The 27,024-nt window shown below is 35.5% G+C and overlaps 1 protein-coding gene across 6 annotated transcripts in view; it reads right to left on the bottom strand.

The window, feature by feature from the left end:
- cep112 (centrosomal protein 112) overlaps nucleotides 1-27,024 on the bottom strand; it is a 177,916-nt gene that overhangs the window by 23,705 nt on the left and 127,187 nt on the right. For 5 of the 6 annotated variants that reach the window (XM_052552539.1, XM_052552541.1, XM_052552540.1 and 2 more), the window contains 2 exons: nucleotides 20,337-20,399; nucleotides 7,138-7,287 (listed from right to left, as the gene is read on the bottom strand). In XM_052552539.1, the coding sequence (XP_052408499.1) occupies nucleotides 7,138-7,287; nucleotides 20,337-20,399 (213 nt within the window). The remainder of the gene's footprint in view (nucleotides 1-7,137; nucleotides 7,288-20,336; nucleotides 20,400-27,024) is intronic. The other variant, XM_052552544.1, reaches the window with a different exon arrangement.

Below are 27,024 nucleotides of genomic sequence, written 5' to 3'. Positions count from 1 at the left end.
TCAGTGACATGAAACATCTTATGTGTTTATTAAATACACATGCTAAATTTGTTGGTTCCAGGACCACAAATCCATTAGTTGGAGCAAATTTAATTGGAATAATCAACTGTTTTTAAATATAAATTATGTTAAATTAAGTTCTTCTAACTCAACATGGTTCGATATTTAACATGATTTAGTTAGAATTTGTCATAACTTCATGCAAACTTTTGCAATATATATATATATATATATTGATTAATCGCATTTTTATGCACAAAACTAATAATGCATTCAAAGTAGTGTATTGTGCACTTTTTTTCATTTAAAAGTAGGTCTACTGCTATATGAACAAAAGTGTAATAACATTTCGTTTGCAGAAACTAAATAAGGTGTTTTTTACAGCAGTGTTCATTTTTCACAGTAGTGGTTAAAATATTTATTTTAGCCTAAATCTCAACTTATAACATTAATGTAATTAAATTAAATATAAAACAAGCTTTTGTCAATGCCAGGACATTAAAGTTTTAATAGAAAATATTTTATAGTTTGTTATAGAAAAATAAGTTATGCTCAGAGTCCAGAGCCTGGATAATAACATTATAACAGGCATCTTACTATTAGAGACCTGCACAATCACGGGACCCATCGCAGCGGAGTGTGGCACAGGAAAATACTTGATGTGCAGGTAGAGACTCATGTGTGCAGGATGCGGGAGAATAATTAGGGTGTGCTTACACTAGGAAATCTTAACCCCCAAAGCCTGGTTCATTTGACTAGTATGATTGCTCCGTTTACCAGTCCCTGGCTCGGTTGTAAAAGGTGGCCAAGAGCACGGGTGTGAGCGCTAACCCCACCAGAGCGCAGATCTTCTGATACGTGCTGAATGACTGCATTCATTTTTCTGAGCATCAAAAGTGATAGATCTGAAAAGCAATATATTGTGAGAGGGACATGTGTTACTGCGTCTCATACGACTCAAAATAATAAACCACAAAGTTAACAAAATGATCCACTCCAATGTGTTGAGCGAGAGCGCTTCTCTGCTGTCTTCATGTGCTTTTGGAAACTTTATATTTCCAAATTATAAAGTCATGATTATGAGCTTTCTTTTCTGTTAAAATAACAATGGACAGTGGTTTGTGAATGTTGATGCTCAGCCTAAATAATTTGATTGGGAGAATGCCTTCTATATTATACAACGGGGGCCGTTGAATGCTTTAATCTGACTGGCTGATGAACGTCTGAGGTGTGCAATTATTTTCTGGGAAACCCATGGCGAACGTAGTTCCAGGCAGCTCTCCTGACCGCATTACAATTCCATATCACTTTGCATATAGTAAAGCTGTAATAATGGAAATTACAGGACTAACAAAACCAACCACACCTATTTTGTACATACTAAATTAAAAAAATATATTTAAATGTATGCATTTAGCAGATGCTTTTATCCAAAGTGACTTACAGTACATTCAGGCTAACAGTTTTTACCTAACATGTGTTCCCTGGGAATCAAACCCACAACCCTGTGCTGCTAACACAATGCTCTACCACTTGAGCCACAGGAACATACTAGTTATTGTGACTCAAAACACCATAACACAGGGAATCTCAACTCTAGCCCTTGAGATCCAAAGAAAGTTACAGGCAGGTAAGTTCGAGGATAGTGCTAGGACAATGGACCTTGTCCTCTGCAGGACAATGGACCTTGAGGGCCAGAGTTGAGAAACCCTTCTCTAACATGCACAAGTTGTATGATATGCCCTCATCTTCAAACCAATGAATATTTATCAATTATCAAGATGTTTTCGAAACCATCAGAATGTGAGAAAAACATTTTCTTATTCAGCCCATGTTAATTATTTTTGTTTTACTGCTGGGCATTTGTGGTTCATTGTAATGCATTTCAATATTTGATTCTCAGAACATTTTTGTCCTGTTGAGTTACCACTAGTTAAATTAAATGTAAAAGTTAAAATTAAGTTAAAATAAAAATAAAAAACCAAAGGACTGAACACATAATAAGAGCACAGCAAATTTTTGAATAAACAGCCTAATTCTGAAAATAGTGAATTAAAATAATAAATTAAAAATCCCACTTCCATTGTGGATCAGAGGAGTAGGCTAATAAACATAAAGGTGGCAGTGACGACAAAGCATGGACAGTGTTCCTGAGCATTATAAATAGAAAGGCCGGCATCAGAATGACACATGCCACATGCCACATGCGGCCCGGATGCATGTGGCACTGCGAGATTTGTCGCATGCTGCGTGAGTGATGTCAGAGCAAGAGTGCAGCATGGCAGGGCTCCTGTGGTGATGGAGGCACTGATCAAAGTGCTGCGGTTTGACACTGGAGGTAGGGAGCTATTGTTGATGTCACAGCCAGGCATGGCGACAAAAGTCGAAAGCAAAGCCAGGCTTAAACGGCAGCTGTGCATGATGGGACTGCTGGGTTTAGGCAGGGGGGTGAAACAGGACCAGCACACGCGCCCTTCCCTGTCATCTGTGTGCAGGAACACAACTGCACCAAGGTGAGTCACAATGTAGCTGAACGGCTTTGATCACAGACACATATCTGGAAGGACATCCGTAGACATACCCACAAACTAGTTGTTGGAGCACATGCTACTGTCAATCAGACAGAGGAAGAAAAGCTGTAAACAGCAGGACATGAAAAATATGCACGTCCTTCTGCAAGTCAGCAGCTAAGCAACCTTTTAAGGCATCATTGATGCGCCTTTACAAACAATAGATAACACAATTACCTGCATTTTGCCACATTCTAAGGTCAAGCCAGATGTATGCTTCATCAATAAAGCAACTGCAGAATGCAGACAATATTGTGACAATAACATCGTCTGGAGTTCATAAAAAAAAAAAAAAAAAACACATCTCAGAGAGGGGAACACTGCGAACTAAAGGCTCTACAAGACAACTTCCGTAGCATTCGCACAGAGCCTTTTGAAAAGTCAAACATCCACTTTCACACTTTGAGCAGAGGCCTTCCTTCTGGAAGTTTGTTTCCCATGCATTTTCTCCATAGGCAGTAAAACAAATCTTCAATTAAGAATTATGTAAATCATATTTGTGTATAAACATCACTAAACGTCTTTCTCTTTGTATTGTACATAATTGATCTGTTCCTGCACAAAATCGCATATTATTAGAAAGCCTCAAACTGCCTTTAAAGCTTACCCCAACTCGTCCACAACTCATTACGTTGACAGCAACATCTCTGATTGGTGGGTCTCTCTTTTGGATTGTTTGTAGCCAAGTAATTAATTAATTAAGATTTAGCAACTAAATTATTATTATTATTTTTTTTTCATTTTTTAAGTTGAACTCGTACTCACTTGTGGCTTCAACAGAAGCACATACCTTCAACAAGAAGTCTTGAATGCTTCACATGTTTTAAGAAGTTTGCTATGAGCTGGGCAAATAAGGAGAAAAGAATGAAAAAGTTACATAGCAGTAACACATAGTCTATATCTGACAGCACTATTTTGGGCCTCATACAGACATATGGAGCACAGTCGATTAAAGAGAGAAGAAAGGTTTTCACAGGCAAGCTTTTGGGGCGGAGAAAGTGGGACTTTAGGAGACTTGACAAACAAACAAGAGTTTAATCTTAAGCAGTATGAGCAACAGAGACATCTGATAGCAGACAGCGCAATCAGAACAACTGTTTTGGGATTATTGCATTCAAACGCGCCACACTTTGATGTTTCTTTTTGCTCTTTTTTGTCTCAAGCCCTTCAGCTTTCATAATCCGCCTTTGAAGTGTGCGACTTGGCAACAATGTCAGTGTGTGACATGCTTATTCTTACTGTCCAAACACACACAGCCTGTGCAAACCATTCTTTGCTCTCTCTCTCTCTCGGTTTGATCAGTAATGCTATACATGTGTCTGGACTTACATCAACTACTCAGTCATTATTTAGACTCTCATTAACAGCAGTTAACACTCTGGACTCGGAACGCTGAGCAACTGAAGTTTTCACGTGGAAAAACACACATAGTAATTGGACAAAATCCCTAACTGTAAAAGCCAGTAAGCTTATATGAGAAGCTACATCAACAAACACAAAATATGTTTCACCGGATGATGGATTCATGATTTTAAAGGAGACCAAACAGTTAGGCTAATTAGGCTGTCGCATGGCATGTAGTACAAATCTAAGTTCTCTTTCATGTCTTATTGTGCTTGAACTGTCAAATACACACACGTTTATGTTATAAACGCACATACGTCTTCTCTAAGACTAGGAATCTAAACAGTGTTCTGTGCTTGTCAGTGCAGCCAAAGACAGAACAGTTAGCATGCTTTGCTCTAACTTCCACCATGGCATTAGAACTGGTTCACTGTTTCGCTTGTGAAAACAAAGACGACGCCGTGGGTGGAAACTTGCAGATTAAGGGGCAGTAATATTATAATAAGCTCCCCTTTCGACCTCATGGGGGGATTGAAATCTGAGAGGCTTGTGTTTTCAGTTTACAGAGAAAGATTTACCAAAAAAAAAAAAAAATGTTTTACTGGGTTGTTCTTTTTCACATTTTCTGTGTTGGTAGATGCACTGGGGACCCGATTACAGCACTTAAATACAGAAAAAGTCAGATTTTCATATGCCACCTTTAAATTACAAGGTACACACACAAATATATATTAAAAATGAAATATCTCCATGGATTGTTGTTCAAAATAACATCTATAACATGTAACATTGTAATGTCATGCCAACTTAAAATCCCTTTAAAACAGCTGTTAAGAGACATTTCCAATGACACAGCAGAGAAAACCATGTTTCAAGTCAGTATTTATTTCAGGAAAGTACTGAGAATGTTTTTAAGTAATTCTGACATTGTATATGCGTGTCACGCTGTATTCATAATGATCTTCAGACTGTGGGAAACACATGATACATGCAGGTCTGGAAAGATTGTTTCGTTTATGAGCTTATATGAAGCTTTTAGCAGCTGGTATCATTTCCACACTTGCACAGAATTTCTGTATCTATCCTGTCAGACCTGCAGATTTTACTCATTTATATTGATAAAACACTGATCAAACTGGTGCTTTTGATCATAAACAGCGAGCATGGTTTTGATATTAAGAAAGAAACTAAATCCAGTTAAACAGAAGGAGAGAGATCAGGAAATCTAATCAGTGCTACTCACAGTGCAGCTTACTAGAACCAGTCTTTTTCATGAAAAGGCATCTTGGGAACACACCTGGGGAGCTATCTTCAGTCATGCAACTACAGCGCCTTTCTAACTGAATGGGGAAATACTGAAACCTCAAAAACTACTTGCAAACCTCACATTTTGATAACATATATCAAATCAGCAATAAAATCTGACATAAATAGTGCCATAAACTTTCACGCTGTAAATCAAGTGTCCTCAGATTGGCTCTTTTAGTGCTGCATAGATAACTTTTCAGACTTTAGCCATTAATATGTTTAGAAGCAACTGAAAAAAGCACAAAAGTCAGGGCATGTCAAAACTTCTCCAGGCCCCCAAAACCCCCTAGACCTCAGAGGGTTAATGGTCAAAACCCAGAAACGAGTTCGCATTTTAGTGTTTCTCAGTTCCACTGTTCTGAGGTCACCATTATTACATCCGTAATAACCATCATGATGTTTTAAAGCTTTTACTGAAAAAGGTAGGTTTGCTAATAAATGGCTAAAGGTTGTTGGTAGGAATGCACAATTAATCAAATTTCTATTCGCGATTACACTTATGGTGCCACAACTGCGTGATCATTCAAAGTGGCAATTAATCCTTCAAAGTCCACTTATGTTATTTGGTGTGCGTAAGATATGTTTTACTTTCTACATGTTATCTAAAGGGTTCTTTCCATTATCTTAATTTTAGTTTTAGTATAACATTATAATAACTTTCATATTTGTACTTTTTATAATTTAAAGTAGAAACCAATCTGATGTATGTTGACATTTCAGGCTTAATACTATAGAAAAGCAGTAAAAGTTTTTCAGTTCGAGTGTTTTCAGCTTGTTTATTTTCATATAAATATATGGCAAGCAGTTGCATCAAACAATTCATCAAACATCATTCAAGGTAAATTGTGATAATCTTAATTAATAATCGCAATTACAATTTCGAGGGAATAATCGACAATTACGATTTTTGCCATAATCAAACAGCCCTAGTTGTGACATTAAATGTCATCAAGCTCAACAGGTAATCTCATATAGTCAATAATGTTTATATAAATAAAACTTTTATAAATCTATGAACAATAATATGTCACAAATATGTAATGGCTGCAGCAGTCTATTTGGAAGGATAGAATGACTTTACTAGAGCCGCTACATATCGTGCATCTCCCTAATTCACTGTAATATCAATGATGTGTCTCTGATAAAACTCATCTGCCTCTTTGGGGACTCGTGAGAATGCTGTTAAGATTATTGGAAAACAGTGGTCAGATCCAAAGGAGTGATTCCTAATTCCGACCCTGAATACAGAGAGCATTAGAGCCTTAGTGACAAAACCCAGCAGTTCAAAGCAGGGGTCACCACTTCAAAACGCTCGTAAAAACACCACACTCCAATCGGCCATGATCCCAAACCCTCTTTGAAAGCTCCACAAAGGACAGCAGAGTCATGTCTACTCCATAAAAGCCTGGGCCAGACTCCCGCACTCTGTACCGTCTCCTCTGTCATGCAAAAAGGCATGTTGGAAGTCTTTTGTGTTGAGTTGTTTCAGTTGTTACACACATAAAAGAGCTGAAAACACTCAGTCAGCCATGATGAATTGGTCAAGACAACGGAACAACAAATCATCTGGATGAATCTTAAGAAGCCTCTTTGTTAAGGGTGATATATATTAAGCTAATTTTTACTGCCAAGTCATAAAAAACTATGTTGCTGGGCCATATTTTACACTTCTGTTGCTGAAATCCTCTTATAAATTTGGTCACCAAAAGTGTGCAGGTTTTTCATGTGCATTTTCTACCCTTTTAAAATGAATTAAACAGGCTGTTTTGCTACTGTACCTTTAGTAATTCCATATGTAAATGATCTCAGGTGTGATTGACTAACCTCTTTGCATAAGAAATAAGTTTCAATACTGTCATCTATTAACGATCTGCTTGCAGATACGATTACATTATGTGTATGTGCGTTTCTTGACCTTGCTGGTTTGGTCAGCATCTCTGTTGATCTGTCTCCTCTCTTCATCCCAACGGCCCTGTGCTTCCTGTAGCTGTCTTTCTAGACTCTCCTGCGCCTGCCGGCTGTCTTCCTTGACGCTGCTCAGAGACGTCTGCAGCTCAGCTATCACCTGTGTGGACACATCCGAACAGAAAATATGTCAGGGCAACTCCAGCAACAGGCTCCTGAGCTCAGTGATGAGTAAAGCTCCTTGGGGTTTGCTTTAATTACTCAGATAATTGATTCGGCTGAATTTCTGCTTGACCAGCTGGAGTCAAAGTGTCCAGAAATGTCTTTGAGGTTTTCAGAAGATCTTTTGACTGAAAGCTAAGATCTTACTTCAGCTGCTGGTGTAACATAATCAATCACCTCTAATATATGCACTGAATGCAGATAAACCAATAAGCACATGAAATGGGTGACAGGTTTAGTATTGGAGAAAGCACCATTTAACAACAGTCAAAAAAATAATGCAATTTAAAATCATCCTTAAGGGGTCATATGATGCTATTATAAGAATCCTTTGTCTCTTTGGAATGGTACAAGCTCTTAAAGCTCGTAAAGCTGCAAAGACTAAGGTCACAAATCCAAAGAGATATTCTTTGTAAAAGTTAAGACTCCACGTCTACGTCACAATGTCGTAAGATTTGCATAACACTGCCCAAATGTTTACCCAAAGAAAGGTGGCGTAACTTTTATTCTTGCTGCAGTTTTGTTGCCACTGCATCTTGCAGTCATTACTACTCCAGTCTTTAATGTCACAGGATCCTTCAGAAGTTATTCTAATATATATATATATATTTCCATTTTAAATAAACACTGTACTTTTTTTTACTTTTTATTCATCAAAGTATACTGTATGTATATGTATATATATATACACAGTATACTTTGATGAATAAAAAGTAAAAAAGCACAGTGTTTATTTAAAATGGAAATATTTTGTAACAATAACAACTACCGTTCAAAAGTTTGGGGTCAGTAATTTTTTTTTTTTAAAGAAAATTATAATCTTATTCTGCAAGAATGTGTTAAATTAATATAAATAAGTATATCTCTATATAAATAATTATATATTCAATTTGGAATAAATGCTTTAAATGTAATAACACTTTACTTTTTTATTAATAATAGTAAAAAAAGAATAATAACAATAAAAAATAAAAAAAATTCAGAAAAAGTATCACAGGTTCCAAAAAATATTAAGCAGCACAACAGTTCCATCACAGGAATAAAATAGAAAAAATATTTCACAATATTATGTTGTTTCTGTATTTTTGATCAAATAAATGCAACCTTGATCAGCAGAAGATTCTTCTTTAACAAAAACAAATTTATATATATATATATATATATATATATATATATATATATATATATATATATATATATATATATATAAAATGTTACTGATCCAAAATCTTTGAATGGTAGTGTACTAAACATTGCTACTGTTTTAATTGTATATTAAAAACTGAGCAAATGACACTACTACAAACATAACATGATTACACTTATTATGCATACATATACATAATAAGCCCTGTTGTGTGATGTCAACACCTTAAACTGCATTTTTAGGGAAAAAAAGAAGTCTGAAATAAAACTATTTTTGCCAATTACCCCAATTACTTTACTGAGTTCTGCCATCTTATGCAATATTTATGATTCAATGTCAAGAGCATGAAAGAGTCAACTATAAAATTCAATGTAATGCATTATTGGCTTTTAATAATGAACAGATTTTAATAGTTATCGTTTTGTTGTCCATGCAAACACTTAATGACTGTTAAAATCTGTCAAGCGCAGATGAAGGTCTAGCCTCTAGCCTTTCCAGAGTCCTGTCAGAAATAGTGTTGTTAGGGCCCAAATGAGAGCCGTACAATAAAATCCCAAATGACCACCACTGCATCACTATAGTTTGCTCTTCTCATTTCACACACATAACCCAAACTGAAAAAAGAGCAAGAGGAGCATAGAGAGAAAGACGGACTGTTTAATGAAGCTCTAGCGAGATGAAAATAAGAAAAACTGGCCCTTTGAAATCTTGCAGTCCAAATTCAGATTCTATTTCAACTATTTTCAACAATTGCGCAGGGCAGCGGTGGATCTCAGGCTCAGACAGATAATTGTTTATTGTGCATAAATGTTCGGAGGAATGGTTTTACTGGAATCCGTTCATTGTGTGGGAGTTGGGAGTGAACTCTTGGAGCGGACACAGAGGGAGAGATTAGGCTTATTTTGTCAGTGGGCGAACCACATGAAAGCACCAAACGCCCCATTATTATGGTAACATAAGTTCTCATGGCAATAATTATTTGGCTATACAGATTCTTGCATCAAGTCTTATGCCTGAAGGGACATCCCTCGATTGTTATTCCTTGCTCTTGATATTTGTGAATTGTGAATTAATGGCTTCAGCGCATCTTCTTTCATTTTAAAGCTTCTCTTTAGTTTGAGGGAAACGTTACACTGTAGCTACAAGGTCTTAAGCTGTCATCCTAATGTCTTTTTGATGGATGACTGATGTACCAATATGGACCAAAAATATATTTAATGACAAAGAACAAGATTTTTAGATTCACTGTAGAAAATGTTAGCGTCATTTGTAAAACTTGGTGTTCCAAGTGGTAGCTTGCATTTTACAAAGTATGGTATTCTGGTCAGATTCTTCAATGTAAGTCTAGGGAGTTTTTGGTCACACTTTAGGTGCAATTCTCGAGATTAACAAACTATTAAACTACAAACTTTGCCACAATTATCTCCTCATTTGCTGCTTATTAATACTAAGGAAGCTCTTAAGATTAGGTACTGGTTAGGATTAGGGATGTAGAATATGGTCATGCAGAATAGTTGCTTTATAAGTACTAATAAACATCCAATATGTTGATAATAGGCATACTATTTGAGAAGAGAATTGATCCCTATACTGAAGTGTTACCAATACTACACCTCTAGTTTAGAAGGTATCATCAAGTTATTTAAATACATAACAAAACATTTGTAAATAAAACAATTTAATCAGACATACTGGAGTTGATCTGAAGCACATTGAAAAGAAAAAAAAAATATTTAAAAAAAGAACAGCCGCATCGTGACACGAGTTTAGGGGTATGATCTATAACTTGATCAGATTACTTTAGCAGTGTGTACTAAAGTATAGTGCATTACTAAATTGACATCACAATATCCAAGTCAGAACAGTAAAAGTAACCGTAACTATTGTATTTTGGTGGTTACTATTGTTAATGTTTGAAAAATAATCAACAATTTATTTTAACATATATGAAATGTGAAAACCACAGATATGTGGTGTCTTCATATGAACGTTAATAAATATGAATAATGGAGCAGTCTCTAGGATACATATCTATATGATGGAGGTGATGAAAGGAGTGCTGTAGAAAGTACAGCTCTGTTTGGACAACACCTTGCTCATCATTAGCTGGAGAGCTTCAAACACTAGCAAGATTAAAGTTCAATCAAAGAGGAGCTGGATTTCCAAAATGCTAATTAAAAACACTCTAGTACAGTGCACCCTCAGAGCAAGAGCTGAGATCCCTCTAGACAATGTATGGCATGGTATGGATTTAATTGGTGCACTTCATATGCAATTCCACCGCTTTGGGCACATCTGAGAGATGTCTGGTGATGGCATAGGTTAGTATGTGCTTCAGAAGTTCAAAGGATACTTGTCTGTATAACCTTGCAATGCCTTATGGGACACCACAGCAGCAGCAGAAGGGTATTCTTTCATGGTTACTCTTCCAAGACCAAACACACATATTAAAAGTGAAACTGTTGAACAAAAATGTTCATATTGTTTTACATACAAAGTGATAGTCCAAAAAATGATATGAACTAAAATAAAATTTGAAACCATTACAACCAAGTTTCAAAAAATGCTATTAAACCTGAAAATGCCACTGAAACTGAAATAGCTGATGGAAATGCTAACACTGTTAACCCTTTTTGGAAAATAAATGCTGTATTTTGACATCAAGATTTCAAAAGCTTGTGGCTTGACTACTGTACTACTGTAAATTAGAAAAATGTTGGGCATGACCGAAAGTTTATGTGGGGTGTAAATATATACTCATCTAATTTGCATATTATTATGTCATCATTGGGTGGCCATCTCAAGTTTCATAATATTCAGGATATAGTAGATATTGAATTGATGTTTGAATTTATTTGCATGTTTTTTTTTCTTCAATTTATTTATTTTTCAATTATTTTAAAATGACACTAGTTACTATAAACTATTATAAACTAAAAACTAAACTAAAACTAACAAAGACAGCGTTGACAGCTAATATAAAAACTGAAAGTACAAATTGAAAATACAATAACTAAATAAATAATGCTACTTTTACATTTCTGGATTGTTCCTAACAAGAGGAGTAGGCCTGGGTTATTTGATGTAGAGGCGGCGCATTTAATGTGTATTAAACAAAGATGTGTTCCCACCAAATGCGATTGGGAAACAAGAGAGAGGAAAAACTATGTTTATACAGTGAATGCCAATTTTGTGCCTCGAAAAAGGAATTAATCATCACTGGCCCTCTCAGAGGTTATTTAGAAATGGGAAAACGCCTGTGAACTCTTTTTCTCTCACACTCAAAGTGTGTTCTTTTGATGTCAAGCATTGTGTAATTTAATAGGCCTGTGTTTTCACACAACATCTACTTGTCAACCTGACGTTCAGCGCTCTGTGTTGTGGAGAGAACAGAAAATAAGGCCATGAAAAAAGAGTGAGCGTTTGAGCTGGGACTAACGTAATGCAAGGCAATTATGAGAGGCCCACAACATCAGACCACAACATCTACAGGAGTTCAGCTCTGTGCTAATCTTACACACAGAGAAGAATGAAGGTCATTCTTCTGAACCTGAGCGAGTGTAATGGGGTTGAGTCTGAGAAGATTCAATCTAATGTATGATATAATTAACACACAGTAGAGGCCGGCCTCAGTATGGGATATAGAGGAGAGATAAGTGCTCAGACACCCTCAGAACACCCTAGTGGTGACCTGAGTGTGAAATCACAGCCGGGAACCAGAGAGTGGGCAACAAGTGTTGAGTATGAGTATTATCAGAGGCTGCAAAATGAAATGCACGTGTCTGCAACACCTCAGAGGGCAAGTTGTGCTATTGAGGCAGAGGGGAAACGTGTTGAAGACGCCTCTCTGACACTTTGGTTTGCCTCTCATGACTTAAAGTAGTTTACTACATACAAGGCAAGCAGGCTTAATAAAGTAATTATCTGCAGTCCATCACAAGTTGTCTAAAAGAAGTAGCTGGGTCATTCCTGTTATTCCAAAATTGTAACTAAAACTGAATACAATCCACTGGTAGAGGGAATTTTCCTTTTTCGGCAGGTTATATCTCTACACCAACAGGTGGCAACAAGTTACTGTCTTTGTAAATAAGTAATAGAATCTGTCACTTTTAGCTGCACAATTAACCAAAATTGAATCAAAATCACAATTAAATTGTTTGGTTTCAGGTTTAGTTGTTCTGTGCCACTTTTCAAGTGAAGTACGGCTCTATGATCAATAGTAAATGCTTGAGTAGTAAATGACCGAGTCAGTTATAATGCGCGTTTGAAAAAAAAAAAAAAAAAAAAAAAAAACATGCATCAAACATCTTTCCAAACATATAATGAACCTTTAATGACAAAATGTAATAATGCTTTTACTCCAAACCTACTCATTAACATCAGTTGAGTGTTTGAAATAAAATACTTTCGTATTTCGTATTTACTACTGATCACAGAACAGTGCTTCACTGACAAGCTGCGCATGGAAAAAAAATTGCAGTAAGGGTGCTCCGATCACGATCGGCCGATCGTTATGCGCATCTCGTCAGTAAAGCCGGTTATCTAATCAGCGGTTAATTGCATCAGGTGCGTGGTTTCACATAGAGCATCTGTTACTACACAGAGCCGTTGTTAATAGAGAAGATGCACCAAAAAACGCTGAAAATGAAGTGGATTTGCGCATCTTCTCTATTAACAACGGCTCTGTGTAGTAACAGCTGCTCTATGTGAAATCACGCACCTGATGGAATTAACCGCTGATCGGAGCACCCCTAAATTGCAGCCTTTGAAAATTGCGATTCGATTAATGGTGTAGCTCTACTTTTACTCAATTCACACATTTTAAATAGGAAAACAAAAGCATAAACAACAAATTCCACCTGATCTGCGATGACCTGCTGATCTGAATTATGTGATTTGCATGGTATCAGTTGATCTGTCTGTTAAATATCCTGTTCGATATATGATGGAATAACATAACGTGAAATGACGGTTAAAATATTTAAAGTTAAAGTGTTTTATCACAGAAATTAGAGCAGTACCAGAGGACATACAAATGGCAACATCCTCTCAAATTAAAGTAAAAGGAAAATGATAGATTACACTTATTTTCACTCTATTTCACAAGTAATTAAAACATGAAAATGCACTGCATGGCAGAAATGACAGTAACTACATTGAAGCTATTTACAGAAAGTTATGCAATGTTCCTGGAGGTCAAACAGTTGAGCATGGCACTAACAAAACCAAGGTCATGGGTTTGATTCCCAGAGAGTGCATAAACTGGGGAAATGTATACACAATGAATGAAATAGCTTTGGATAAAAGTGCACGCCAAAAATATATTAACACGTCTCAAAACAAGAGTCATGGCAAGCTTTGACCCTTGCATGAAATTCATTGTACCTAATGTCAGCAACACGATGCATTGTGGGATTTTAGGGCACAGGTGCTACAGTAGAGACTGAGTAGTAGTTATTTTAGAAATTTTATATTATACTGTGTTTACATGATCTAACTTCAGAACACAATGAAAGGGTGAACACTTGCTGAATTATCAGCAATCATAGCTGATTTTTCAGCTTTCTAGCACTGAAGCAACACAATGGTGAAAGTGAGGTAAACAACTTAACCAAAACGGTTTCCTTGCTCAGAATCTGTTAGTAAGGAATCTTGTACTTGATTATTTGTGAAGCGCTCTTCACAATTCACATTGTTTCAAAGAAATTGTTTTAAGCTTTACAGAGTTACTCTTACGTCTATTATGGCTTAATGCTTTAACATTTGATGATATATATCAATAATGTTAATGAGCCATCAATTAAGATCTAGCTATTTTCTATTTATTATTTTAGCAGTTATATCAGTGCCACTTTAATAAACAAGAATCCTGATAAAGCCACTGGAAGAAAGTCTGCAACCTTTAGCCAAAAATGTGTAACAGCTAATGCTAACATTGTGGCTTTGGGGGTACGCAGGTAAGGGTTGGATCAGGGTTGGAGCTGAACTTTGCAGGAATTGGGCACCCCTGCCTTATAGCAACATAACCAAACACTACATACTACAAAATTAAACAAAAATACCACAATGAACATGTTAACTCTAACTAACATAAGTGAAGGAAATCAGCAGTACTAAAAAGCAGTATTTTACACAAATAAATCTATCATATGTACACAACTATTCAAAATGTTGTGGTTGGTACATTTTTATATATTGTATATATTATGCTCTTATGCTGTGTTTCATAGTTGTTTTTCTAAAAATCACACTAGAATATGGTTATAGCTCATTTTTGCCTGTTTCGAAGGACATTGATGATATTTTACTGAAACATGTGTGATCCCAACCTCGATAAATATTTTGACAAACCACTTCTTTTAATGTATAGAGCTGATTCGAAATCTGTTACAAATTTCTTGAACAAAATACCAGGACCCACTTTATATTAAGTGGCCTTAACTACTATGCACTTACATTTTAATTAATAATTTAGTACAATGTACTTATTGTGTACATACATGTTTTTACATTGTACTTATATATTTTTTTAAAAACTACATGTAATTACATCTGTATTTAATTTCTGTAATAACATTTATAATTACACTGTTGACCCATACTTTACACCTTAACCCACCCTTAAACTTACCCATACCTCCAACCCTCTCCCTAACCTTACCCCATCCCACCTCAATAGCAGAAAAAAGTGTTTTACAATACAATATGAACACAATAAGTACATTGTACTTATTTTTTATGTAAGTACATAGTAGTTAAGGCCACCTAATATAAAGTGGGACCAAATACCATATAGACATTACAGATGTGGTAACTGTCAACAGTACAATTTCACATATAAGATGTCGGCATTTACACTCGCACGGCTAAAATTGTAAAATTTTGAGGCACTATTTTGTGTAAGAAGGCTAATGTCATTAACCTGCTGCATTGCCCCCGTGGATTATGTTAAATTGGTAAGACTAGCAGACAAAACTTGCATTTCTGAACATCGATGTGAAATTATACATCGCAATCCAAAAAGTCCAGTAGCACAGCACTTTGCAGATTTGAGACACTTAGTTTTCACTCTTTAGTACCTAGGCATTTAGGTAGTTAAATGTCTGCGTCGCACAAGTGATATCAACAAATTGCTTTTACAGTGTTAAGTCTTTTGAATTTATACATACGTTGTCCCCTAGAGGATTAAATGAGGACTTTGATATTCATCCATTTCTTTAAACACAAGATCTATTTATCTATAATAAACATTCTGTGGGTATTAGCTGAATTTATGTATGTAGGCAGGTATCATTTAATGTTATTGAAATAATACATTGATAATTGTTTTCTTGTATTTTTGTATTTTGCATAGTTTCATATGTTTTGTCATGAAAAAAAAAAAAAAAAAAAAATCTGACATGAAAATCTGTCTATGAAAACATGAACACATGATTAGGACAGGTTAGATTATGATTATGATGAAGCAATTAATTAAATTAATTAATAAAGGAGCAAGAAATATCTGCCTGAGGTGAAGAGTATACCAATAAACGGAAGCTAATTCTATGACACATCCTATGATAAATCAGATAACTGAGATACATATCAGACGTAACATTACAACTTGTATCAGCACAATAAGATGCTAAAGTATGCGTTAGACGGAGAGAGAGAGAGAGAGAGAGAGAGAGAGAGAGAGAGTGCGAGCCCCGGCTGATGCGTTTTCATGACAGCGCACTGAAAGATGGGCAAGGACAGCAGGCACGTGCACAGGTAGGGCTCAACCTGTGCAGAGCACATGCCCTATTTGCCCTTACACTCCGAAGTGCCCTTTTTTTGGTGGTGTTTTTTTTTTTTTCTTTATCAATGCTATTGGTCACCCTTTACGTCTGTCTGTCTGTTTTACAAATATTTAGCAAATGAAAGTTCTTAAAACGAGCTTGTGTAAGCTGATAACTCCGCCCCCTTCGCAAGAAATTTGTCCCTTTTTGCTTTCCTTACATCCAGGTGTGTTTGGTGTATTTGCATGCGGGAATGTTGCCAAATTCGCGGAATTTAGGTTACTTTGGGAAAATGTTTGATTAACTATTTGGTTGGGTTTATTACACGGACCTGGCAACCCAAGGGAAACAGACATTCAGAGGGGAACAGAATCGACTGCTACACCGGCAGCGGCAGGCGCCGTCGCCGTTTTAATGACGAAAAAAAAAAAAAAAATCACATTTGCACACATTCGCTGGTCAAAAACTATATATTGATTAGTAATACAACAACATATAATTTGTTTTTACCATCGAAAAATCATAACAGGTGCGCCCCCGCGCTGTTTCGTACCTCGTCACCTTGATAACATATATTTCTAAGAAATTTTCTTCTTTGATTTATGATTGCTGATACACTTAATTTATTAATATTTAGGCTAATCATGTTATGGTATACTCTCCACTCGTCCTCACATGTATAAAATGTAGTAAAACATGGTTTTACGACAGTAATGTAGTAGTAACTAAAAAAAATTACAGAAGATCTCTGTGAAATCTTTTTATTTTATCATGCAGAATGTAATTCATGATTCATTCCAAAGCTTCATTTATTTGATCCAAAATACAGAAAAAACAGTAATATTGTGTAATATTTTTACAATTTTAAATAACTGTTTTCTTTTTGAATATATTTTAAAATGTAATTTATTTTTGTGATCAAAGCTGAATTTTCAGCATCATTACTCCAGTTCAGTACTCTTCAGTGTCACGTGATCCTTCAGAAATGCTTTTCACTGCAACTGTACTTTTCACACTATTTTTATTTATTTTTTCATTGCTGGCTTATTTTAGGGAAATTGTAGTGAATAAGAGACCTCCAAGTGACCAACATCCCTGGTCCACCATAGTATAAAATTTTTGCCAGGAAGGCGGATACATGTTGGACATGTTATAGTAACGGTATGGCTATAGTTTCTTATAATCTGGAATTGAGTTGGACATAATAACTTAAATTATATTTCAAAAAAGTTTGTCAAAAATACTTGACTCATTGCTCACCTTTCCCTCTTCTCGATGTCATTCATAATCATGTTAACCAAATAATACAAATTAGCTTATAAAACCAAACAGAATAGCTAAAAAAGAGAATATATATAATTGATACAAAAAAAGGGAGGGGGGTGCCCTTTTTCAGTTTCAGCAAATGCCCCTCAAAAGGTCTGTGCACGGCCCTGAAGGACAGATTTTACTATAGATTCCTATAAAGTTCTCATTATAAATGTATGGCAGATTTGTGCTATATTTTCATCTACGTTATTAAGTAGTAGTAGTTGTAATTAAGTTTTATTTTTAAGTTAAGTTTTATTTTCCATAAACCTGCGCGTTTTCGAAGCCATATGAATTGAATTATGCCCACAAATATGACGGAAAAAAAAGCTCGGCTGCATTATTATAACATCAGTAATAAAATATCAATAATAATAGAAAAAAAAAACATTTAAGAGCAATATCATTATCGTGCATTGCTTATATGAGCATGAAACGAATCGATGATATGCAGCGATTTCAGCATATTTGTTCATGTTAATTAATCAGACATAGACTAGCTCTTGCAACTTTTATCTGAAAAAATTTGCCGATGCAGATGTGAACTTGACTGAAAGTGTAACTCAATCGGATTGTGCTTCACAAACACGAAAAGTACAATGAATTCACATTAGTGTCACTATCGTTATTTATGTATTTTAATATTTAATTAATATTCTGTATTCAATTTGCACTTTCTGATCAACCAAAATATTATTTAAATATTATTTAACAGCATGGAAATCACTGATTATTGCTAAATTATTGAATGAGATTTAAAATATATTTAAGATAAAAACTATGACAAACAAATAATTTAGATTTTCGTCATCTCCACAAATTTAATGTAATTAGGCTACAAATATATCCAGTGCATTTTTATTTTATAAAGACCATTTCATTATCTGTCTGTGATTTAAAAATTAACACACAAAGATACTTTTTCTTTTTTTGCTACTTTATTCAACCGCATTTTTTTAACAAAACGTTGTCTTCCAGTATAACTTTAGCAGCATATTTTGATCCAGCGGTGAAACGTAGTTTTTAAAAGAAAAAAGTTCACCAAGTTTAACCAAACAACTATTATAAGGTATAAAACAGAGACCAAATAGCCTAGATATTTTAACTATGGCTAAAGCTCAAAACTGAAATAATAATATTATATAAAAAAAAAGGATATTATATTTACCACGACCGGTGAAACATTCAAATGTCTATTCAAAAAGATAAGGCGGTCTACGTGCTCAGATTCACATTTAGTGGAATAAATTCGCTCCGCTGGAATAGATGTTGCAGGAACAGCCAGGCACCACTGGACAAGTAAACCTTCTCTGTCCCTGAAACTAATGGGCAGCAAATCTTTCACCACCATTTCAGCGAATAGCTTTGTTGTCTTCTTGGTTCTGCCTGCGTTGCATTTAGGTCTTACGGCAAGTGATTCAATGCTCGTCTGAGTTGCCGCTCTGTTATCGCCAGATATTTTATGTACACATTTTAGATGATAGCGCATTGTATTTGTTGTAGTATTTGTGTGAAAGTTTGGCGCTGCACAGCTTACGCTGAACTGTTTTTAAGCCAGCCATCACTACGTGACTTTGAAGCCATTATTATGTCTTCTTACGTCTTCTGAGGCATCAAGTGGGAAGCTAACCAATCAGAGATCAGGGCGCCGGCCAATAAAAAAAAATTAATAATTTCGATCATCGTTTACGTGATCGATCATCGCTGTCGCGGTCGAGTACTCGAGTACTCGATCACTGTTGCACATCCCTAGTATTTTTATTATTATTATTATCATGATGACATTGCCTTGACCTTCGATCACCCGAAGCTAGGCCTTTAAAGATTGGTACATCAGTGTTGTTTATTTGTCTGATGAAGAGCCTGCGTGTTCGAAACATCACATCTGCTATGTCACAGTTTTTTTCATAAATAATTTTTTTTTAATAATTTTGGAGCTTTGGTGTTGCCAACTTTACATTTAAAAATCCTTCCACTTGTTTTTTAGTTGACCACTCAGTTGAGATCGATGTGTGTGCTTTTGCCTGCTCTTTGTCTAAAAAAACTATAAAAATAGTAATATTGTGAAATGTTATCACTTTAATATGTATCATTAATATACAGAAAGTAAAATAACTGCATTTTTTAAGTGTGTTTTTTTGTGTGTGTAACAATGTATTAATATATTTTAGTATTAATATAGTTCATATTAATTCTATTATTAATTTTCTTTGAAAAAACACAAGACTTCTGGGAACACTACTGCACTGAATGATGACTTAAATTAGTTTTGAAACGTTTCATTGAAATGAACAAACCGATTAGCTCAAGTGAATCAGACTTAGATAGAGGGCATTCTAGGGGAGCATCTTTGATCTTTTATTAGCTCAGCTCACTTGCTTATAAGGCTGTATAATGTCACACAATCACTCATATAGTATTTTTGTGACACTAATGTACTTTTTTTTTTTTTTTTTCAAACAACATGCGAAAATACACTCACATCTAAATACGGTAGAAACTGAAAACAAACAACACAGAGTGTGAATAAGACAAGGTGAAGACAGTTAAATAAAAACAAGACCCAACATCACACCCACATGTTTGAGGGAATGAACATGAATTAATGCACATATAACTGCAAATGCAGTATGCACGAATTGCTCTAGAAATAAAGATTATGCATGAGCAAATCTATCTACCTGTCTATCTAGCTGGACTGAAAAGCAGGACATAGTGTTTTTCCTTCCTTTTCAGCTTCCCTCAGAACATTCAAACAATCGTGTTTACCTGTGCAGACTTGGCCAGCTTCTGATTATATTCCTTCTCAAGATGCTTCAACCTGCTGTTGGTCTGTAATGAAAGAGAACACAGGAGAGGAGGGTGTTAGAAACAGAGAGTGCAGACACATGACACCGGATCGGCTGAGAGAGTCGCCTTGCCGTGACCTCTGCGACTGGCAGGCATGTTGGCATGCGTGTGGCTGGAGCTCTGGGCTCAGGGCCAGGCCTGACACCACAACAGCACACGGGCCTTTCATCAGAAGCCAACTTATCACCACTTAACAGGAAGAGAGAAAACAATATCACAGTGTTATCTGCAAAACAAGGATATGACATGAAAAGAAAAAAGCAACAAAAAACAGAGATAAATGACTATATGAGGTTTTTTAAATTTATTTTTGTTGTGAAGAGCCAGATGTGCTTTTGTTGCATGCTCACTAATAAACGTATATATTAGTGGTAATTTAGTATAGTGACCAATTCTCACTATTAATCAGTTACTTATCATCATGCCTTTTATTAACAAATTGGCTGTTCATTAAAGCTTGTGAAGCACATATTCTGCATGACTATATTCTACATCCCTAATTTTACCCAATAACTAAACTTAACAACTACCTTACTGTTAATGAGCATCAAATTAGGTGTTTTAGGCAACAGTTTTATGTACCTGTTTGTTAATAGTGAGATTTGGACCTTACAATAAATTGTGACCATACTAGTAAGAGACTGATAAAAATAAATACATAATTATTTACTGCTGTGCGTTATGTTGGCTCTCTGAGTAGCAATTCACCACTGTAATACTTCTTACCTATCATAAACTTGTAAAGATAGGATTCAAAGAGTCCGTCTTGGCCAATGATATCTAAAATAGGGTAAGGTAGGGTCATAGATGGTCACAGATAACAAAAAAAAATCTTCTTAACACATACCTAGATAGAGAGTTAACCATTAGCAGTCTCTTTCCTTTCAATGGCAGTTGCTTGGCTGTTTCACAAAGCCACATAAAAGTGTGACCTAAATTACGTTTGAGCCAATCAACTGATCAGATGCGGTTTGCAAAAAGATGCGGTTTTATGAGAATACACACGTTGTTTTTTAAGATCTAATCTTGTGAAAGTCCACGTAATGTTGACAACACAGCTTCCACACTAACACAATGAACTCAAGTTTCTGATGTCAAATCTCTAGTGTGAAAAGCCCTCAGTAAAATATGTAAGTGATCAGATGCACATGCAGGTGAAGTTGATGTTGATGCTACTGATGCATTGGTCCGGAGGCATCAACACATGAGCTACTGCTAAAATACACACAATACATACAGACCAGCAAACCCACAAGCAGATCCATCCTGGGCCCTACCTCTCTCAACCTATCAGTAACTGTATTTCCCCGAGCATTTTACACTGATGAGAGAAACAAGGCAACTCTAGCATCTACAAAAAGGATTTTTTGCTGCTTGTGTTGCTATAGAGACCATACATTTCCTTAAAGGAAGACACCACTATTTTTGAAAAAGGTTCATTTTCCAACTCAACAGTTGAGTTTTACCCTTTGTAAATCCATTCAGCCGATCTCCGGGTCTGCTGGCCGATATGACTACAGATTATACTCTCATTCCAGCGTAATAATCAAGGGACTTCGTAGCCGTACTATGGGTGCAGCAGGTGCAATGGTATTACTTGTTTACTATGTCGGAATGAGAGAATAGTTCCTAGTCATATCGGCCTAGAAAATCGCTACTTTTTGTTTTCCATAGGTCTTAGTACACGATGTAACTACAGAAGAGTCAAGTTTTAAATAGGAAAAATATCAAAACTCTTGGGCCATTTTTGAGCGATACGCTAACGGTCTAATCCGATACAATGATCTATGCTAAACTAAGCTAAAAGTGCTACCGCCAGACCTGGAGATTGGCTTAATGGATCCGAAAACGGTTTACTGTTTAGGCAACTCTAGCACTGAAAACTCAAAATTATCTTAACTTACCATCACACAGAAGGAAATGTTTATATAATTGTGGACCTAAATCCTGGATGGATGGCCAGTCCATAAAATGACTCACAAAAATATAATAGAATACAGACTTAGAATATAGTGCATGAATAAAATTTTACGCTAATTTTATTGACTTTTTTGGTGCAATGCCTGGTCACTATATGTTTTTGGTGTTTCTACGATGTACTGCGATGCAGACAAGGATGATTCTATATCGGTTGAGTAATAGACCATAATCTATTATAACATACTGACGCTTTTCTAATATGTGTTGTAGTAACATACAATGGATGAGGGAGGCAAGACGCAAGTGTGGGTAATTTAAAATCTCTGACTACATTAAAAGCTGATATCTGGATATCTTCAGCTTTTATGAAATTATTATTTTTCCTTCTATCTATTATTAAATCGAAATTATCTATTTTATTTTGTTGCACCGGTATAAACACCAGCACTGACTGAGTGGCATAGATCAGCTCCGGTGGATGCAAACAAACCAGTCCGAACCAGTTTCCTCAGGAGCCAGAGTTGATTTCGCGACATTGTTACTGCACAGATGCAACAGTGTTGCGAGATACAGTGAACAACGGTTGAATTCGCCACATATTTATAAGTTTGCTGCGAGATCTGAGAATCATTCAAATTCTGCACAGAAATCTTTGTTATAAACAGTGCCGACATACATCAGGAAACCAGAAGTGGAAACGCTAACTGTAACCATGGTTTTGTGGTAGAAATAGTCAAAGGCATCATAGCATTCATTTCAGGGTTTGTACAACTTTTTGAGAGAGAAATTCAAACACTTTTCAATGACTTTCAAGCATTTCACACAACTATTTTTTAAAGCTCTATGATGATCCATTTTGAATGTTATTTTAATGGGATGAACAAAATACAGCCTACTTTGTGTTAAAAAAAAAAAAAAAAACACTTATGTAAGATAAGTAAATAAAATCACAATTATAACCTGTAGACAGCAGCAAATGAGCATTTATTGGCTTATCAGTCATTCATTTCTACCTTTTCTCTGTATTTTGAAATTATAAAATCACTATTATAAAATGTAAAATCATCAAGAAATCAGATTTTGTCAGAATTGTACACTTTTTTTGTGTGTATGATGTAGGAGTGGGCGATATCTCGATATTTTATATATATATATATATATATATATATATATATATATAAAATTATATATATATATATATATATATATATATATATATATATATATATAAAATTATATATATGATTCCACCAAATCAGCTTATCTTTGTAAAATGGCACAGCTTTTTAAATTTCAGCTTCTTAATCAGTCAATCAAGCATTATATTATGATATTATGATAATTAAGCACTATTTAATGATATAACTATAGTAATTAGAACTAAAACTTGGTAACCATTTATGAATGTATATTTGTTCTTTTAACTGAACTTAGGACTATTATGACGCTTAAGATATTGTTGGTCATTCGGGTTTCTTTGAAAAAAAAAATAGATAATAGTAATAGATAATAGCAATTATTATTAAAATATATTACTACTACTAATTCTACTACTATACTAACAATAAACAATTAATGAGTCGCTGGGTTTATTAATGAATTATCTAATAATTATTAGATATTGTTATCTATAAACTTTGTTATTGTCCAGCATGTCTTAAAGCAGGTGGTAATTTGCACTGCTTTTGGTAGATTACACTGGTCATTATGGAAATGATCTGCCTATGTCTGTGTTCATCAATTTGTGCATTATCAGTAAATCACATGCAGAATTTTCCCCTCCCATCGGCACTTTATGGAATTGCACTATAATGCTAATTCGCCCTGTTTAGTACATCTGGCCATTAATTTCTTAAATTAAAAGTCAAATCTCAATTAAAAGACAACAACAATAATTATAATAATAACAATAAAATCTGTGTATTAAAAAAGGTATTATTTGTCATTTCTGTCTATCTTTTGAAATAATGGCTACATCACTGTGCGTGAATATTTTTTCAGTCTTCCATGAAAGACAACATGAGTAAATGATGACAATTTTCCTTTTTTTTTTTTTTTTTTAAAGAACTAATCCTGTAACATGCTAACACTGATCCAAGTAGAGAGGATCCAATGAACAGAGGGTGCTTAATGGATCTGCACTAAATATGGAAAAACACAAACAGTGACAAAGTTGGGAAAGCATGGATAAATGAAGCATTTGGACTGCTTTATGTGTGTTTCCAAGCAAATGTCTGTACCTCGCCAAAGGCATCTTAGAGCTACAGGCGCTTTGAGCTTCTATCAGGTGCTGCAATCACTTCAAAATATTGCCGGTGTGAGTCCACGGCCTTTGAAGTGTGAACGCTGTATTTGAACGTTACTGTTTTTGAAAGCACAAAGCATGTAGCGCTAAGCCAACCTTCATTAACAATCTAATTCTGGAGCTGAGCAATCACAACACTCACCCTTCTACCCATACACATTAAAACAGAAGGAAAATAAACATCAGCACACATAATTATTATTTTTTTTTTTTTTACAGGAACAATTAGGTTTGATAGTGTAATAAGTACAAGGCTGGCAGGCATTTTTCCACAATTTTGCAGCATGTGTTTAGAGATTTTTGGCGAGTGTGGCATTGGATTGTGTTGCTTGGAGAGGATGACTTTTTTGTAAACATGGTTTTAAAAGCAACGGGCATTCCAAGTATCTAAACTGCCTTGGATTTATTTGTTCCTGGAGTCAGGTAAAGAGAAAGCACCGTGAATACTGAGCATACACAAACATCAGTTCACCCAAAATGAAAATTGTCATCATTTACTTATCCTCATGTTGTTTTCAAATCAGTTTGAGTCTTACTTTTTCATACAGTACAATGAAACCATACTGAGATCAGAGGTCAATAAACTCTATAAAAGGAAGAAAAAATCTCTCACAGTATTATAAAAGCTTGGGTGGGAGTAAGAAAGAAATGCAAGTCATAATTAAGCTAGACAAGTTAAGTCATGCCAGTTGCTCACCTCAAGCAAGTCAAAGTGCTATAAGAATTACCAAGTTTGATCACATTACCAAATAGTACCTATTGAAGACAATTTTACTTATTTCTTATAGTAATTATTCAGTCTTTAAAATCACATTATACATAACTAAGAAAACACATACTCGAGCTTTAAAAAACATTTTGTCAGTTGTAGAAAACTTGAATTACAAGACAAACTACTATTACAAGAGGGGAAAATAATTTTTCACAATCATATAACTTCAGAATATAGAATACAAAATATATAAAAAGTAATATGAACAACTTTTAAATGCTGATCTTGAAAAAAGAGAAGTGTGAAGATTCTAATAATCATCCTCGTGTTACAATTACATTATTTTATTTTTTTTAGTAAACAACATGTTACAGTGTAATTGCACATTTATGTATTAAGTAATACTAACTAACTTCATGTACTTACTGTATGGTTAGGGCTAGGATTGGGGTTTGGCTTAGGGTTACTTGCATATAATTATGCATAATTTATTGTTATTATAATAGTAAGTGCATGCAATGTGTAACAAGGACACCTTAAAATAAAGTGCTACCAATACTTTCTAAAATTATTTATCTGAATGAAAACAAACAAAAAATGCATGCACACATCAGGCAAATAAACTTGGCAATTTATATTGGAAATCATCAAAAGGCTAAAAACTACTGAGAAGTATTTTTTATCTATATTGCTCAGCCCTATTGTGAAGAAACCAAGTCAGTGAAGGTGACACCATGCTAATGAAAAACAGATCAATCTTCACTTGTCCTTCCTCGTCCTATTTAAAAGTGCCATCACGTATTACACTGGCAGGTGTGGCTACACCCCCAGCCTGCGTGTGTGTGTGTGTGTGTGTGCTGTGTGGATAGGACTGTTTGATTTTCATCATGGCTTCCAAATCTGTTTTTGGGCAGGGATCTGTCATACCTCTGTTAGCAGGTGGATCAGTGGACTGGCGGTAGGGATCAGGGAACACAGCCATGAATGCATCTGCGTGAGGATTTAGGCTGCTGGGGAGTTTGCTGGCCTCTCATGTTTTAAGTTGGGACCTCCTGCAATTCGTCCCATGTGATGACCTTGGGTGCTGATTTGCCGCCAGGGTCAACACTACAAAGGCCAGCTTAGGCATTCAATAAGAGCCTTTTATTTGGCTGGTGACCCTAGAGCCTCCATCACCATCTGGTAGTGTGATTAAAGCCTTCTGACAAGGGGCGGCCAGCTTTCTTCGTGTCAGCTTCATTAATAATTATTAAGTGTGGAGAGCTGACCTGTAAATAACGGCAAACCTTCAGCTTTATAGTAGTAAACCATCCACTTTGAGCAGAAAACACTGACGGCTGCACAACACCATCTATCATTGTCCTTCAGCTGGAGAAGGAAAAAAGAGCTGAGACTCCAGAGTGATCACTCAATATTGATCAAGTTCCTGTTGACATGTGGCCTTTGTGCCATCATGCATTGTTTTTTCTACCACTTCCATTTGGTGATAGATGGAGGATGGTCTTAGCTGCAAATGGAAAGCCGACAGATTTGCCATTCACAGACCGTCTGCTGCATAACTTGTACAATAAATGCCAGAACTTTCTCAAAATTGCAACCTGCAGTTGACTGGCCAATAGTCATGTTTTAGACTTTGTTACAGAGCCAGTATTGAAGTTCACTAAGCATAT

This window comes from Carassius gibelio, chromosome B3 (genome assembly GCF_023724105.1).
Source record: "Carassius gibelio isolate Cgi1373 ecotype wild population from Czech Republic chromosome B3, carGib1.2-hapl.c, whole genome shotgun sequence".
NCBI classification, from domain to species: Eukaryota; Metazoa; Chordata; class Actinopteri; order Cypriniformes; family Cyprinidae; genus Carassius; species Carassius gibelio.
Note: the sequence above shows the minus strand (reverse complement) of the source record. Positions and strands in the feature narration are given on the sequence as shown.